At 39.1% G+C, this 19203-nt stretch overlaps 1 protein-coding gene across 1 annotated transcript in view; it reads left to right on the top strand.

Moving 5' to 3' along the window:
- Window positions 1-19203, top strand: part of LOC148940352 (ubiquitin domain-containing protein UBFD1-like) — a 125778-nt gene that overhangs the window by 43657 nt on the left and 62918 nt on the right. Inside the window, exon 3 of the mRNA XM_089106390.1 lies at window positions 6860-7011. Coding sequence (XP_088962516.1) covers window positions 6860-7011 — 152 coding nt within the window. The remainder of the gene's footprint in view (window positions 1-6859; window positions 7012-19203) is intronic.

The following is a 19203-nucleotide window of genomic DNA, read 5'->3' as shown; positions in this document are numbered from 1 at the left end:
TGCGTGATTAAGAAACAATACCGGTCCCAGTATAGAGCCCTGTGGTACCCCGCAGTTACCACGACATCTGTGTAAATTCGACGATTTTCTGGGTAAGACTTAAACCAATCTACTACTTGGCCACGAGCTCCAATATGATCAGCTTTTCTAGTAGTATTTCGTGGTGCATTCTGTCAAACGCTGTCTTAATATCTAGAAGTACATCTGCAGGTAAAGAAACTGAATCTAGGATTCTTTTTACGAATAAACTTAGTGAAGTAAGGGCGTCTTCGGTTGAATAGCCAGTCCTAAACCCGAATTGGTGGCTGCTGAAAAGCCGTTGGCCTCTTAAGTATTGGTAAAACTGGTTTTTTCATTGGCGTTTTAAAGATTTTAGAAAAAACTGATAAGATTGAGATTGGTCTATAATTTGCTGTGTGTGTATAACATCCAGCTTTGTAAAGGCGTATTATCCTTGCCTTCTTTAACATTTCAGGGAAGATCCCTTTATCTAATGAAAGATTTAAAAGGTAAGTGAGAGGCTTAGCAATTGTCGTCACTACTGCTTTCAGTGCCTTTGTGTGGACCAGGTCGAAACCAGAAGCAGAAGAACCCTTCAAATTCTTTACGTGTAATTCGAGATTACCTGGTGTTACAGGACTCACTGCTACTAATTTCATGCACTTCGGGCCAAGGTATTATTTGTATGATTTACCCGGTTTCCCGATGGAATTCGCAATGGTCTGGCCGATATCTGCAAAAAATGTACTCAGCGATGCGGCAACCTGTGTAGCTTCGGTAATTTCTTCATCGTTCACGACCAGTTTCGCTGGTAGTGCTGATGATTTAGTGGTTCGACGTAGTACCGATTTAATAATATGCCGAACTTTTCGACCATCTTTCCCGCTTCCCGTCAGCTTTTGGCGCAGGTAGCAACGATTTTCTCTTCGTAACACAGTCCGAATGACTTCCTGTAATGTTTGTACTCTTCTGGCCCGCTAAGCTCGGACGGCATCTATAGTCTCCCAAAGGTGGTTTTTCTTATACACACAGGCCAGAAGACCATCCGTCATCGAGGGGCTAACTAGCTGGTCTTTTTGTCGTTTATTAGTTCTTGGCTCTCTCGTAAAACATCTATTGTATCATACAGTTCGTGGTAACGAACTGTAAGTAAAAAGCGACCCAGTTCAATAGTAACCGAAACTCTAAAAATTGGAATTTTTATACCAATAGATACACCAAACGAATCGGATTTTTATGAGGATTTTAAATATATAAGCTTCATCAAGTTTTTATCTTACTTTTTAAGTGACTAAAAAAAATGGAGGGCAACTAGGCCCCTCCCACGCTCATTTTTTTCCAAAGTCACCGGATCAAAATTTTTAGATAGTCATTTTGTTCAGCATAGTCGAAAAATCTAATAACTATGTCTCTGACGACGACTTAATCCCCAACAGTCCGTGGGGGAAGGGCTGCAAGTTATGAACTTTGCCCATTGTTTACACATAGTACTGGTTATTTGGAAGTTTACAGACGTTTTCAGGGGGGATTTTTTCTGTTTGGAATGGGGGGTTACGTGGGAGGATCTTTCCATCGAGGAATGCTTCATGAGGGAAGAGAATTTTCCATGAAGGGGGCGACGGTTTCCCCAGCATTATTTAAAAAACGATTAAAAATTAAATAAAACAAACAAGTTTTTTCAACTAAAAGTAAGGAGCAACATTAAAACTTCAAACGAACAGAAATTGTTGCGTATATGAGGGAGTTCACCCCCTCTTCAATACCTCGCTCTTTTACGCTAAAGTATTTGTAGTACCTTAAAAAGAGCTATTTATTCTAATTAAACGGCCTTTGTGATTCAGGGGTCATTCTTAAAGAATTGGAACAAAATTCGAACTTTAGTTTAAAGAGCGAGGTATTGACGAGGGGGTGAACCCCCTCATATACGTTATAATTTCTGTTTGTTTCAAGTTTTAATGTCGTTCCTTACTTTCAGTTGAAAAAACTTGTTTTTTTTTATTTAATACACCCAAGAACGTCGAGTGAAATGACTCAAATGCTTCGTTTACATCTAGCCTCACCATTACGTTATCCCAGCGTGATTCCTGTACTTCCTGTTTTAAATTAAATAAAAAAAAGCAAGTTTTTTAACTGAAAGTAAGGAGCGACATCAAAACTTAAAACGAACAGAATTTTTTCTGTATATGAAAGGGTCTGTCCCCTCCTCAACGCCTCGCTCTTTACTCTAAAGTTTTTTATTGTTTTAAAAAAATAGAGTTGTGAGAAAGAGTCAAACTTTAGCGTAAAGAGCGAGACGTTGAGGAGGCGACAGCCCCTTTCATATACGGAATAATTTGTGTTCGTTTTAAGTTTTAATGTCGCTCTTTACTTTCAGTTAAAAAAACTTGTTTCTTTTTTATTTAATTTTTGGACGTTTTTGAATTAATGCAGGTTTTGATTTTGGCTTACCGTACATGAATAATTAAAACAAAATTTGAATATTAATTTTACTTTTCTTTGGTTAAATGGCTTTCTCGAAAGTTGTTTAATTTTATTTACGAACGTTTTTATTAATAATAAATATACGTAAATTACGAATTAACATACGTAACGAACTTCTATATTCATATAGTTTTAATACGTATATTAGGGGTTCGCCCCCTAGTGAATACTTTGCTCTTTACGTTAAAGTTCGAATTTTGTTCCAATTCTTTAGAAATGACTCCTTAATCACAAAGGCCGTTAATTAGAATAAATAGCTCTTATAAAAGTACTAAAGACTCTTTGGCTTAAAGAGCGGGGTATTGACTAGGGGGTGAACCTAATCATATAATAATAATAATAATAATTTATTTTTTACCCACTATACAGAAAATGAAGTGGAGTAACAAAAGAAAATAGGAAAAAAAAAAAACAAAAAACAAAAAAAAAACACAAAGATACATTTAAAAAAAAAAAAAAAAAAAACAATTAAAAACAAAGCGCGGTGGCACCCCGGGTAATTGGGTGGTTAAAACCCAAAGTAGCAAAAATTTTCTCTTGAAGACGACTACTTTGTCTGACAAAACAATTTACAATATCCGGAGCGCCAAAAATCTGCATCATCTTTCTATTACTGTATCTGCGAGGTAGACACAATAAAAACTTTCAAGATCTAAAATACATATTTCTAATATCGCTGATATCCTCGGGGTGACAAAGGATGTAATTGCCAGCTGGGAACAAACTGCGTGGTCACAAAAACTTAAGTACAATAGCGCCGATTCTTTTTTGTTATACCTTCCCCTGTTGGGAACACTTTTGACATACCCCAGTTTCAGCTTATCTTTAATATCACTCAATATCTAGACACGAACTAAAGTAAGCGATCTGCAAATACTGATCCCAAGCCATCGGAAAAATTCAGAACTTTTTACAGAAACTGCACCACAATCAAGTGGTGTTGCTGAGGATTTTAAATTAAATACTAAATATTCGCATTTATCAGTGTTGAGGGTTAATCCAATTTCCCCATACAGCCGCAATACTAGTAGCACAGACTTCATTAATGTGAACTTTGACCTGCTAACAAGCAGAAGATCATCCGCATATGCAATATAGGAGACGTTTGACAACCCTGAAGAGTAAGAAAGCGGTATCATATTTAGAACACTCAATAAACAAGCTTTAAAAATATGAGGTGAAAGCACACTACCCTGACGGACCCCAGATCTAACTGGGATTTTGCTAAAGGCCCGGGAACCCTGCCTCAACTGAATAAATGAATTCTGGTACCAAAACCGAAGTACACAAATAATTGAACTATTTACACCCAAACGTGCCAGAGAAAACCATGCCTGAGAATGACAAACAGTATTGAAAGCTTTAGATAGGTCTAACGCACAAAAGTGAACTTCCGTTTTTAAACGATGTGCTTCTTGTAACACCTTTGCAAGTATACGGTGGGCATGCTGGCATCCTATCCGCGACTTAAAACCGAACTGATTTGCGTCATAATCCACCTTATCTTGAATATCAGTACATATTCAAATAGTTTGCTTAAATTACACGCTACAGTGATAGGGCGGTAGGATCCACAATTAAGCGGATCCTTCCCTCGCTTCAGAACAGAGGTAACAGTACCACACAGGAAAGAATCAGGCACTAGTGAGCTACTAACACACATCTGAAAAAGTAGTTGCAGATGGCTAATCAACTCGGGAGAATCAATTCTTAAATGTTCAACACAAATTCCATCCAAATCAACAGACTTAGATTTTAGTTTTTTAATGCTTTTCACAACAGACTCAGCACTAATAGGGTAATAATTTCTGTTAGTTCTAAGTTTTGATGTTGCTCCTGACTTCCAGTTGAAAAACTTTTTTTGTTTAATTTCTGATCGTTTTTTAAATAATGCTGGGAAATCCGGCGCCCCCTTCATAGCACTGTCCCTTCCCCCATGAAAACTTCCTCCATGGAAAGGTACTCCCACATAACCCACATAACCACATCATTTTCTCGACCAATTTAAGCTTAAGATTAAAGGCTCTTCTTAATTATTTAATCTATATAAAAACCTGATACATCTCGGGGACGAAGGTGAAGAAAGAGTTGCCACAATCTTACCTACCACTACCACTTACCTACCACAATCGGCGGACCGTCGTAAAAATTCTAGAAGAGGGAGGAGCCAAAAACAATGAACATATCCGATTGAAATTCTTTATGGAATGCTGAACGGAAACACAAACAAACTAAATACCTTGAATTTTGAAAACATGAAAAAAAAATTGAACAAAGAAGAAAACAAAAATTTCGTTTCTCCTCCTTCTCTGTCATACAACTTGCGAACAGAATTACTGTGTGGCTTCAACAATAATTCAAAAACTTGTCGCTATATTACATACAGAAAAAACAAATATCGGACAAAAAGTGACAAAAAAGGAAAGCTTAGTTTTCCAGGACTGCCACAAATTCAAGGAGGCAAAAATAGGGAATTTAGGGACCTTGTGGTAAAAAGAGACAAAAAGACTAGTCAGCATTAACCTCCTCTGGTCATTTTGACAAACAGTTCTAGCGGATCGAATCAGCCATCATCGTATTTAACCCACTGCTGTGAGCTTTTTGACTTTTTTTTCTCCAGCCAGAGTTTCACGTTACGTTGGACTGTGCGAGTCTCACTGACTTTCTCTGGTCCCTTTGCAGTTTTTTTTTAGCTTATAACCGAGAGCCAACAATTCCTTTCTTCGTTTTCCTAGTTCAGCAGGTAAGTCAGTTGACACTCTGTAGCCCGTTTTCTTTAGTTTACCACGTTCTTTAAGAATCAATAAGCGATCATAATTTTTTAGCTGCACGAAAATAAGCTCAGTTGTTTTTTTGTTGTTTTTTCTTGTTGCCTCGCAGACTAGGGCCAGCACCGCCATCAAACACGGTGACTTATTAGGCTTTATACACGACTGATTGCTTTGAAGGAAAGATGTTAATGGACCTGACGTGAAGTGTTTCAAACGAGAATCGTTTGTATTCGCTTTTTGTTTCATTTTTTCTCAATGAATACACCAGAAAACAGGTGGTTCTTAATTGCTAAGTGGAAGGGGAAGTTACTTGTTCCTTTCAATTACTACCCCTGCATGCCCGTTTCTAACATAATACTGGTGTAGGCAAATTGCGTCTGAACGTAGATTTCTGTTAAAATTCTCGGTACTTGTATGATATACGCCCTACCTAATGTTCTTCTGATCAATCCTAAAGAAATATACCAAAAAAAGATGAAAACATAATACTTTAGAAACAAATTTGGGCTATATATTTGCACGTTAGGGGGGTGGGTGTAAATTATAGCGGTTCTGCGTGCCTAATGTGTTAGGTACAATTATTCTGCATGTTATATAGTAAGAATTGTTTCCTAGCTTCACACTGTCCGAATACTTTACCCCCACTCCTCCCCCTAATGTGAAAATATATAGCCCACATTATATATTTTCCATACATTCTGTCACTTCTCTTTGTCTTGTATCACGCTAAGCTGAAAGAAACTAACGAAAAAAACGGTTCTATACAGGGTTAATGAATGAACAACTTAAGCGGTTTGGCGTTTATCATACAAGTACCAAATTCTTTTCTGGTGAAGTTAATTAGCACTTGTGAAGCTGCCAAAAAATGCCTGAGTTCGGACTGAAGTAAGATTAGAAATTCTTGAGAAGGATTTAGATAAAGGGTACAAATGTAGAATAATAATATAATTATTGAAGTGAAGTATTTCTGAAGTGACTGGGTTCAAACTAGTCCTAGCCCATTTTAAGCACTTTTATTTAATTAACTTTGTCTGTTTAGGTCAAAATTGAAGAAAAGTAAATATTTAGAAAAAAATTTAATTATCCGTTTATAGGTAATGTTTTGGTACTAGCTGTTCTGAAGGAAATATGAGAAGGGTATTAGCATGAAGTGTTACAGGTGAGAATTGTTTGTAGGTAATACAGAGGGCCAAAATCAATTGGAAAATTTACCAAAGACAAAAAAGAGTAAAATAAAAATTTTAAAATTTTTTCTTTATTTTAACGCGTTTATCTCCAGAGTTATAATACAGGGAAAAAATTGTTCGGAGGAATATCACCGTACTCCGCCTAATGTCGTTACTGCAACTTTGCTATCGAATTAAAATGTATCTTTTTTATTTTTTATTTTTTTTTGTATTATTCTCAAAATATACGTTGAATGGTTTATGTTTGTATATTATACTTTTTTTTGGAACCAAAGTGGGTGAGTTGAAATTATTAAATAGGTGATTGCCGAGCCATGTGTAAGAGTATGAGAGTTTATTTCGAAATAAAACTACCAAATACGTGCCTCTGTTTAGGGTACCTTTTTTAGACTAATAATACGCATTGTTTTAATTATTTAGGTGTGTCTCCTTCTATGCAGAAGATAATGGTTAAGGGATTAGCAAAGGATGAATTTACATTAGCTCAAGCAGGCGTTACACAGGGATGTAAAATAATGGTAATTGGCTCAAAGGTTACAGATCTTCTCTCCGTTGCTGCGCCATCGGATAGGGTATGATTTTATATTGCTAATTGGCGTCCAGATTCTTGCTTTGAATTATGGGACTGTGAAAAGAAAAGGAAATTTTACAATCCGCTTTGTAAAGTATCCCCGCAATCTGATACTGTAAAAATATCAAATTTTAGTGTAATTTTTTAATATTTGAAAAGGTGAAAATTTGTAACCCGTTTCTGGGAAATTTTGGGATCCTACGAATCTTATAGGTCAACTTGGCTTTATTTTCACCCCTTCCCCCTGCCTCTGCATAAGGAAATCAGGCCTTAGATATTCTTGGGGCTAAACAAGGACAAATGAAAAAATAGAGAATATAACTCCATAATTTCTTAGATAAACGGTTTTTTAGCTCCTGAAGCAGCTCAAAAAGTAGATATGATGTAAACAGGGCCGAATCCAGGATTTTTTTCGGTGGGTGGGGGGGTTACTCAAGGATTTATTTTCGGGGGAGTGCAAAAAAAACGCATACAAAATTTGTTCATAGCCATTTTTGTCAGACAAACATTTTGGGGAGGGGGGGGTGTTCAAACCCCTTACCCCCCTGGGTACGGCCTTGGATGTAATCGATTCAGTTCTTCCTACAATCTGACAATTCACAATTCATAACCTTCGATTAAAATAAGGTTGTCGATTACAATGCAAATGAGAATCTGATTGTTGGATTGTGAATCGAAACAAAATCCAGGATCAGCTTGCGAAGAGAAATCTAATTTTGCAGTCGAGAATCTCATTTGAGAAACCGGGTTGTCAATCGTAAAGGCTTTATGGGGCCATTAAAATAAGGATTAATACATTTCGCAAAAATAAGACCATTCTGTGTTAGTTTGAAGTCAAGTTGTATCTGTCATCCATAATCTCTATGTTAAGCATAATTGACACCCAGGACGGTCAATCATATTGATCAAAGCTTCCGTCAATCGATTAATTAAACCATGAATGACCTTCTAGGAACCGATTGAGTTATTAGAACTTTCTATCAATCACGCTTACGCTTAACTCAAGCGTCAAACAGGATCCTAGACGGCCAATTATGCTTTAATCGATCGATTGACGGAAGCTTTTGATCAAAATGATTGACCGTGTAGGGTGTCCTTAACAATCGTGCACTTCTGGCAAAAAGCACCAAAATTGATTGAAATATAGATTAAAGCACGGGGAATCTAATGATGACGGTAAGAACGTCGAGCGGGCGCTCTAAAGCACTTATACGAGTGCCTGAATTGCTAAAAAATGTTCAAATTTACCAGCATCTCTACAGAAGCATCAAAACCTCTGAATAAACATTTTAAGATACGGTGATTCCATTGGTGGCTATATAAAAAGTAAAGAATCACTCTGTAGCGTGCAATAGAGTGCTAAAAAAGCGTGTAAAGTGCAAAATAGAAGTGCCTATCCCATGTAATACCAAAACAGGCAAAAACATAGTTTAGAGTACTAGAAGTTCGAAGATTACGAGCAGCAGCTCGGGTCTGCGCGTCAATGCACAAATTTGTGCGCTCAAAAGCACGCAAAAGCGCAAAACTGATGGAAAGTTGAAAAAACTCCGGAAAAAGTGGGTATGCAGTACAAAGTATGGGGAACCCAATAATCACAGGTAGAAAGCCGAACGATCGCTTCATAGTACCTTTGCAATCACTGAAAAGTGCGCTAAAAGTGCAAAACTTATCTGCTTGTTACAGGAAGCTGAGATTTGGTAGAAACACGGTTTAAAATACCGAGACTTGAGCGGTGTTGAGAAGAAAGTGAATCTGTAAGCCAGAATCCGGTCCTGACATGTCTTAATGTTCGCTTCAAGCGCAAAAATAGAAAAATTTACAAAACATTAGTTTCTTAAAACAAGTAGCAATTTGAGATGACATCGAATGTGCAATACGAAGCTCGATTTCGAGTTTCTAGCAGAGGCCACGACGCTTAATGACACGAAGAGAATGAAGGATTTCGAACATACATAGAGACTTACATGGCACTTTTCCGAAGATGCGCAACCTAAAAAGCCATTTCCATTTGCTACTTTAGCTAACTTGTCTTGATTGTCATTGTTATTGGAAAATGGGATACAAAATAGGCAATAATTATCACATAATATGGTACTTCACTGAGATATCAGATCACATATTGAATAACCAATATTCTAAGGTAGGCTTAAACCTTAAAAGGGACATCAAAATACATAACACATAAAAATGCATTACACTTGGCAGAACCCGTAACAAGAATATAACTCGGTGCACTCAAGTGAGCTGCTCTTGCAGTTGCAGCGCCCAGAGCACTGATTTTTGCAACTGCATCGTATAAGCTCTCGACAGGCGACAGAAGCTTGGGGCAGGGTTGACCATCGGGGAGCCCAAAACCCATTGCTATCCGTGATCGTTGCGGTTCTTTTCGGGAATAATGGCAAGATAAAAACTGGACCATATCTTGGGTTGAATGTAAACGCGCCGAATGTGCTGGTTTAGCGCATCCTGGGTTGGTAAAAGTCTGGATGATCCTTTTTTGTGAACAGATACTTCCTCAACTTGTTTACCGATTACTTCCCACTGGATCTGTCATACAAGCGCAATGAACTTTTCAATCTGTGCAAAACCGTTTTCAGTGAGTTCTTGAAGAGGAGAAGACTGGCGGATGAAGACCGGTGCTACGGCACTGTGCGCTTCCCATACTTTACTAAACCCTCCTTTGCCATGCCACTGGGATGCGGACACAGTGTCGCAGCCACTTAGATCATGGAAAAAAAGGCAGTGACTGTGCCTTTTCTTCGCCAAGTGCAGTTGCTACGTCGTGAACAGGAATGTAGCGGAAGCTCTTCCTTTGGCCGTAGGCTACGTATAGTTGATCAGCCCCAATAAGAAAGTACTTTGCAGTAGAACAACTACATCTGAATCAACCGTTCTGACAGTGATAAATTTCATGTTGCAGTAAGCTTGATGAAGGCAGTGTACGCCTATCCTGTTATTTCCCTCCTCGTGGTTGCTAAAAGGAATTTTAGCCAAGTCAGTTAGAATAGTAGTTCTTGCACTATCACCAGATAACCAGATGATTGGTAACAGTGTCACAATGATTGGTTGATTGGTTGCACTGTTACGACAACCAGATGATTGGTAACAGTGTCGCATATCCATTTTGCCATGAACTCGAATAGGCTCTGCTTGTTGTCTGAAGACTGAGGGAAGCCAGTCCTTTTTTTTGAATTGGCGTTTTCTTCACCCTTTTTTCCTATACATAGCCTTGCCGCGCAGAAGTAGCCCCGAAAATTCGAGCATAATACTCTCAGTCTTTCTTTGGATACTGCTGAGATGCCTTATTTGGAATTAGAATTATCACGGTGCATTTTGATTTAATCTTATGGCGACATTTAGTTTTTAAACATAATGGGCAAATGGGAGGGTGGGCGTGGGAGGAAGAATAGTCGTCCTCCAATCACTCTTGACTATTAAAAAGGGCATTAGCCCTTTCTATTTTCAATCGAATGAGCACTTTTCGAAGTTCCTACGAAAACTCCTTCGATACGAAGTGCCCTGGTCTAAAAAAAATAAAAATAATACATTGTACCCACATCGATCTTTACTATAAAAATGTCAACCCTTCCAATCACTTTCAAATATCAAAAAGGGCACTAGCCTTTTCAATTTCCAATCGAATGAGCTCTTTTTGAGTTTCCACGACAACGCTTTCTATAAACACCTTATTTGCCCCCAGGGCATAAATTACGACCCTTGCCCTGAGGCCTGTGAGGAGGTTGTCATCCTCAAAGACCTAATTTCTAGAACTTTCAACTACATTGAACAAAATGGCTATCTCAAAATTTTGATTGGATGTGTTTGGGGAAATGATCGGTGTGAGAGGGGCGTTACTTGCTCGCCAATCACTTTCAACTATTAAAAAAGGCACCAACCCTTTCAATTTCTAAACGAATGAGCCCTTTTAAAGTTTCTACGACAACGCTTTCCATAAAAACCTTACATGCACCCAGGGTAAAACTTACAACCCTTTCCCTGAGGGCTGAGGGGGGGGGGGTCGTCATCCTCAAAGTCCTAATTTCTAGAACTTTCAACTACGTTGAAAAAATTGCTATCTAAAAGCTTTGATTAGATGTGTTTGGAGAAATGGTGGGCGTGGGAGGGGGGGTAGTTGCACCCCACACACTTTCGACTATTAAAAAGGGCAGTAACCCTTTCAATTTCTAATCAAAAGAGCCCTTTTTGAAGTTTTTACGGCAACTCTTTCTATAAAAAAAACCTTATATACCCCCAGGGCATAACTTACAACTCTTGCCCTGAGGGCTGTGGGGGTTGTCATCCTCAAAAACCTAATTTCGGGACTTTTTAAATACGTCGAAAAAAATAGCAATCTCAAAATTTTGATTGGATTTGTTTGGGGAAATGGTGGGTGTGAGTAGAAGTGACCCTATTGACACTGTCCCTCACCCCTGCTGCCATCTACAATTTAGTCTAACTCTGTCAGTACACCAAATAAGGGCATAGAGTCCCAGGGGAGAACACGTGGTTAATGGGGTCAATGACCTCTTTTTCCAATGTGTCAACAACAACAACATCGACCTTGACACTCGCTGAGAGCGTGCACTTACAACAACAACAACATCGACCTTGGAACACCTGTGATGTCGACCTCAATTCACCTATCGTGAATCAATAATTCTCCTTAGAAACAACAAATTAATTCCCCTTTCTTGACAGATCAATGAACCAATGACATCATCTGTCAGACTTTAAAAATTTTCGCATAGAAACGATTCTCCAGGAATAGATCCAAGTCATTAATGTCTTTGCCTCGGAAACAACTCTTTTGGTCGAACTCCAAAGGATATTAATAGCCAAAGGCCATGGAAACAATTCTCCAAGAAACATCTTAGCGATGAATTGTTTTAGCGCGGGAATCAGGTTTCTTATTAATTTGAAATGCATTAGCGCAGAGATGCCAAAAACAAAAGGAACACGCTGAATTACGTTTAGGGATTATTTGGGCGAAACTGTTTTAGACAGGTTATGGAACTATTTCGGCGAAACAGTTAGAGACATTTTAAAAGATGATTTTTGAAGAGATTTTAGAAGAGACTTTAATGGTGAAACTCTGTGGTCGTTATAATACACAAGTTTCATTTGAACAGTGTTGTGAGGTCCTCTAACCCAACCCCAAAGGGTTCCAATCCTCCTACCCCAACCCCGAAGGAAGCCCCCGGTCCTCAAAGGCCCCCCAAGCTCCCACACGACCCCCAGCCCCCCCCCCGGACCCCCCCGCCCCCCCACCGACCTCCCCCGGCCCCCCCACGGCCCAGCGAGCGCCCCAAGGACCAACGGGGTCCCAAAGGCCCTCCTCCGGTCCCCAAATGTTCCCCCGGCCCCACATTGCCCCCCCGGGCCCCCCAAGGCCCACCCGGTGCCCCAAAGGCCCGCCCGGGGCCCCAAAGGCCCTCCCCCGGACCCCCAAGGGCCCCCGGACCCGAGAAGCGCCCCCGGGCTGCGCCGTGGGCCCGGAAAGCGCCGCCGGATGGGCCGCAGGGATGCGCCGCGGGTCAGGAAAGCGCCGCAGGGGATGCGCCGCAGGGAGGCACCGCAGGAAAGCGCCGCAGGATCCGCCGCAGGGGATGCACCGTAAAAAAAAAGTAAACTAAAAAGTAAAAATTTCAAAATGTTATCCCCCAAACGCCCTCCTCAGACCCCCCAAGGGCCTCCCCTGGTCCTCGAAGGTTCTACGGGCTCCCAAAGGGCCAACCGCCCCCCAAGGGTCCCCCGGGACCCCACAGGTCCGTCCCCCGGCCCCAAAGGGCCATGGGGCTCCCAAAGGCCCACCCCCGGTCCCAAAGGTCCCCCGGGCGCCCAAAAGACCCCTCAATCCTCAAGGGCCCCCGGATCCCCAAACGCCCTCCCTGTGCCCCAAAGGTCCTCCCCACGGTCCCCATACATGCACACAAAAACTTACACACACAAAAAAACTTACACACACACACAAAAACTTACACACAAACACGAAAACTTACACACACACACGAAAACTTACACACACACGCCAAAACTTACACACACACACACAAAAACTTACACACAAGCACACACACACAAAAACTTACACATGCACACGAAAACTTACATGCAGACAAAAACTTACATGCACACAAAGAATTACACACACACACACAAAACTAACACAGACACAAAGACGAAAACTCACACACACACGCCAAAAAATACACACACAAATAAAATTACACACACACACACACACAAAAACTTACAAAACAAAAAAAAAAAAACAAACACACACAATCACAAAATCTTACACACACACACACACACACAAAACTTACACACACACGCACGAAAACTAACTTAGACACGCAAAAACTAACACACACAAAAACTTACACACACACACACACACACAAACATATACACACACACACACAAAACAAAAAAACACACAAAAACATAAACACAAAAACACACACACACACAAACTTACACACACACAAAAAAAAATTACATCCACACACAAAAGCTAAGACACACAAAAAAGTACACACACACACACACCACCTTACAAAAAAGCTAAATATAATACATTCAAAAAAAATATTAAAACAAAAAAAAAGATTACACACACACAAAAACTAAAACAACAGAACAAAAATTTACACACACACACAAAAACTTACACACACACACACATGAAAACAAAAACACAAACATCTAAACTTACACACACACGCAAAAACATACACACACACACACAAAAACAAACACACACACACACACACAAAAACTTAAAAATGAAAAAGAAAAAATAAATCCACAAAACAACAAAAATGAACACACTAACTGACACACACACACACACACAAAACTTACACACACACACACACGAAAACTCACACACACACGCCAAAACTTACACACACACAAAAACTTACACACACACACACACACACACAAAAACTTACACAAGAACAAAAAAAACTCACACACACACCCACAAAAACTTGCACACACACACACACACACAAAACTAACACACACACACACGAAAACTAACACACACACTCCAAAACTTACACACACAAACACTTACACACACACACACACACACACAAACACTAACACATTCACAATAAAACTTACATTCACACAAAAACTTACAAGCACACAAAAACTTACAAACACACACACACACACACACAAAACTTACACACACAAACACACGAAAACTCACACACACTCGCCAAAACTTACACACACACACAAACTTACACACACACACACACACACACACACACACAAACACTCACACATGAACACAAAAAAACTCACACACACACGTACTAAAACTTACACACACACACACTCACAAAACTTACACACACACACACGAAAAATTAAACACACACGCCAAAACTTACACACACAAAAACATATACATAAACACAAAAACATACACACACACACACGAAAACATACACACACACGCCAAAACTTACACACACACACACACACACCCCAAAAAACACACACCCACACAAAATATTAAACATTCACAAGAAAACTTAAATGCAAAAAAAAACTTACATGCACACAAAAACTTAAACACAAACACACACACAAAACTAACACACACACACACACACACGAAAACTCACACACACACGCCAAAACTTACACACACACAAACACTTACACACACACACACATACACAAAAACTTACACATGAACACAAAAAAAACTCACACACACACGCACAAAAACTTACACACACACACACACACACATACAAAACTTACACACACACACACGAAAACTTACACACACACGCCAAAACTTACACACACAAAAACTTACACACACACACACACACACACACAAACTTACACACACACACACACGCAAAAACAAACACACACACAAACTTACACACACACACACACACACACACAAACTAAAAAACCAAAAAAACAAAAAAATAACCCAAAGATCAAGAAAAGAAACAACCCATAATACACACACACACAAAAACTAAAGCAAACACGAAAACTAATACCTGAGAGATGAAACTTTAATTCAAAATCACAAATACACACACACAAAAACTTACACAAACTCAAACAAACATACACACACACACAAAAACTTACAAATACACACACGAACAAATACACACACACGAAAAAGCATCCACAAAAACAAAAGCTTAGACACACACAAACTTACACACACACACACACACAACTTACACATGCACACGAAAACTTACATTCACACAAAAACTTACACACACACACACACACACGAAAACTAACACACATACACTTAAAAACTTACACACACAAAATCTAAGACACACACAAACAAACACACACACACACACACACACAAAAACTAACACACACACTCAAAAATTTACATGCACACAAAAACTTACACACACACACACACGCAAATACTAACACACATACACAAAAACTTACACACACAAAAAAACTCACACACACACTAAAAATTACGCACACACAAACAAAAACACACACACACAAACAAAAAAACACATGCAGACAAAAACTAACAAGCACAGAAAAACTTACATGCACACAAAAACTTAAACACACGCACAAAATCTTACACGCACACACAAAAACATACACACACACACACTAAAAATTACACACACACACGAAAACTAACACACACACACAAAAAAACTAACACACACACAAGAAAACTTACACACACACACAAAAACTAACACACACACGCCAAAACTAACACACACACAAAAACTTACACACACACACACACACAAAAAAACACACAACCACACCAAAACAAACAAGCACACAAAAAAAAACAACCACAAAAAAAAATACAAACACACACACACACAAACACACACACAAACACACACACACACACGAAAACTTACACACACACAAACAAAACTTACACACACACAAAAACTTACACACACACACACACACACAAAAACTTACACATGCACACCAAAACTTACAAGCACACAAAAACAAACATCCACACAAAAACATACACACACACACACACACACACACACAAACATACACACACAAACACACACAAAATCACAAACACACACCAATAAACACAAACACAAACAAACTTACACACACACACACACACACACACACACACACACACACACACACACAAAAACTAACACAAGCACACAAAAAAACTCACACACACACGCACAAAAACAAACAAACACACACACACACACACAAACTTACACACACACACACGAAAACTCACACACACACGCCAAACACTTACACACACAAAAACTTACACACACACACACACAAAAACCTACACACACACACACAAAACTTACACACACACACAAACACACACAAACTTACAAACACACACAAAAACTTACACCCACACACAAAAGCTTAGACACACAAAAACTAACATACACACACAAAAACTTACACCCACACTCAAAAACTTACATTCACACATAAACATACATTCACACAAAAACTTACACACACACACACAAAACTTACACACACGCACAAAAACTTACACACACACACAAAAACTTACACACACACAAAAACTTACACAAACACACACACACACACACACACAACTTACACAATCACACGAAAACTTACATCCACACAAAAACCTACACACACACACACACACGAACACTTACACACACACACGTCAAAACTTACACACACAAAATCTTACACACACAAATACTTAAACACACACACACACAAAACTATCACCCGCACGCCGAAACTGACACATACACGAAAATTCTTACATTCATACGAAACCTTACATGCACACCATAACTTACACACACACACAAAAAATTACACACACGCACGCACAATTACACACACACACAAAAACTTACACACACACACGAAAACAAATGCACACACACACACACACACACACACATAAACACAAAAAAAAAACACAAGCGCTCAAAAACTAACATGCACATAAAAAATTACATGCACACACAAACTGACACACACACTCAAAATCTTACACTCACACACAAAAAATTACACACACACACTAAAACTTACACAAACACACTAAAATTTACACACACACACACACAAAAAACACCACACATACACATTAAAACTAACACACACACACGAAAACTTACACACACACTAAAAAACTTACTCACACACAATAACTTACACACACACACACACAAAAACTGAAACATCCACACGAAAAATTACAATCACACAAAAAAATACATGCACACAAAAACTTACACACACACACACACACAAAACTCACAAACACACACGAAAACATACACACACACGCCAAGACTTACACACTCACAGAAACTTACACACACACACACACACACACACACAAAAACTAACAAATTCACACGAAAACTAACAAGCACAAAAAAACTAACATTCAAACAAAAACGAACACACACACACACACACACACACACACACACACACACACACACAAAACTCACACACACACACAAACACACACACACACACACACACACACACACACACACACACACACACACACAAAAACTTACACATGACACACACACGAAAACTCACACACACACACACAAAAACTTACAAACACACACACACACACACACACAAACTTATACATACACACACTAAAACTCACACACACACGACAAAACTTACACACACAAAAACTTACACACACACACACACACACACAAACATACACACACACACAAAAAAAACTTACACACACACACACACAACACACACAAACTAACAAACACACACAAAAACTTACACCCACACACAAAAGATTAGACACACAAAAACTTACACACACACAAAAACTTACACCCACACGCAAAAACTTACATGCACACAAAAACTTACATGCACACAAAAACATACACACACACAAAAACTTACACACACACAAAAAAACTTACACAAACACACAAAAAAACTTACGCCCACACAAAAACTAACACACACACACACACACACACATCACACTTACACATGCACAATGAAAACTTACATGCACACAAAAACTTACACACACACACACACACGAAAACTTCACACACACACACGTCAAAACTTACACACACAAAAGTTTAGACACACAAAAACTTACACACACACACACAAAAACTTACACCCACACGCAAAAACTTACATGCACACAAAAATCTTACATGCACACAAAAACTTACACACACAAAAACTTACACACACGCACAAAAACTTACACACACACACACAAAACTTACACACACACACACACGAAAACTTACGCACACACACGAAAACTACACACACACATGCCAAAACTTACACACACACAAAACTTACACACTTACCATATCACAGTTACATTGTCTTAATTTTTCAAATTTCATTTTGAATTTCTGTCGTGAAATGCAAGAGTTGGAATATTTCAGTAGTGACTTGTGGTGCTTTGCCTTCTCACAGTTACATTCTCTTGATTTTTCGAAGTTCATTTTGAATTTCTGTCATGAAATGCAAGAGTTGGAATATTGGGGTCTTAGTCCACCAGCCCGAATGGTGGAAATCCACTAGCTCAGTATTGGGGTCCCAGTCCACCAGCCTGAACGGTGGAAATTCACTAGCTCGGAATTGGGGTCTTAGTCCACCAGCCTGAATGGTGGAAATCCACTAGCTCAATATTGGGGTCTCAGCCCACCAGTCTGAATGGTGGAAATTCACTGTTTAAGTTAGGTTAGGTTAACTTATCATGAGGGCTCATGATAAGTTAACCTTACCTTTTCCGGCGAGTATGGTTAGGTTAGGCTAGATTTAGTTAGGCTAGGTTAAGTTAGGTTAGGTTAGCCCATGTACGCTTCACTTAGGTTAGCTTAGGTTAGGTGATAGACAGGCAAAAAGTTAGGTGTATTATTAGGTTAGGTTAGGTTAGATTAAGTTAGGTTAGGTTAGTTAGGTTAGGCTAGGTTAGCCTACGTACGCGCGCGTACGTAGGCTAACCTAGCCTAACCTAACTTAACCTAACCTAACTTAATCTAACCTAACCTAACCTAATCATACACCTAACTTTTTGCCTGTCTCTCACCTAACCTAAGCTAACCTAAGTGAAGCGTACATGGGCTAACCTAACCTAACTTAA

This window comes from Artemia sp. Qi Xiang Cuo, chromosome 20 (genome assembly GCF_049724085.1).
Source record: "Artemia sp. Qi Xiang Cuo chromosome 20, ASM4972408v1, whole genome shotgun sequence".
NCBI classification, from domain to species: Eukaryota; Metazoa; Arthropoda; class Branchiopoda; order Anostraca; family Artemiidae; genus Artemia; species Artemia sp. Qi Xiang Cuo.
This window is presented reverse-complemented; position numbering and strand designations above follow the sequence as displayed.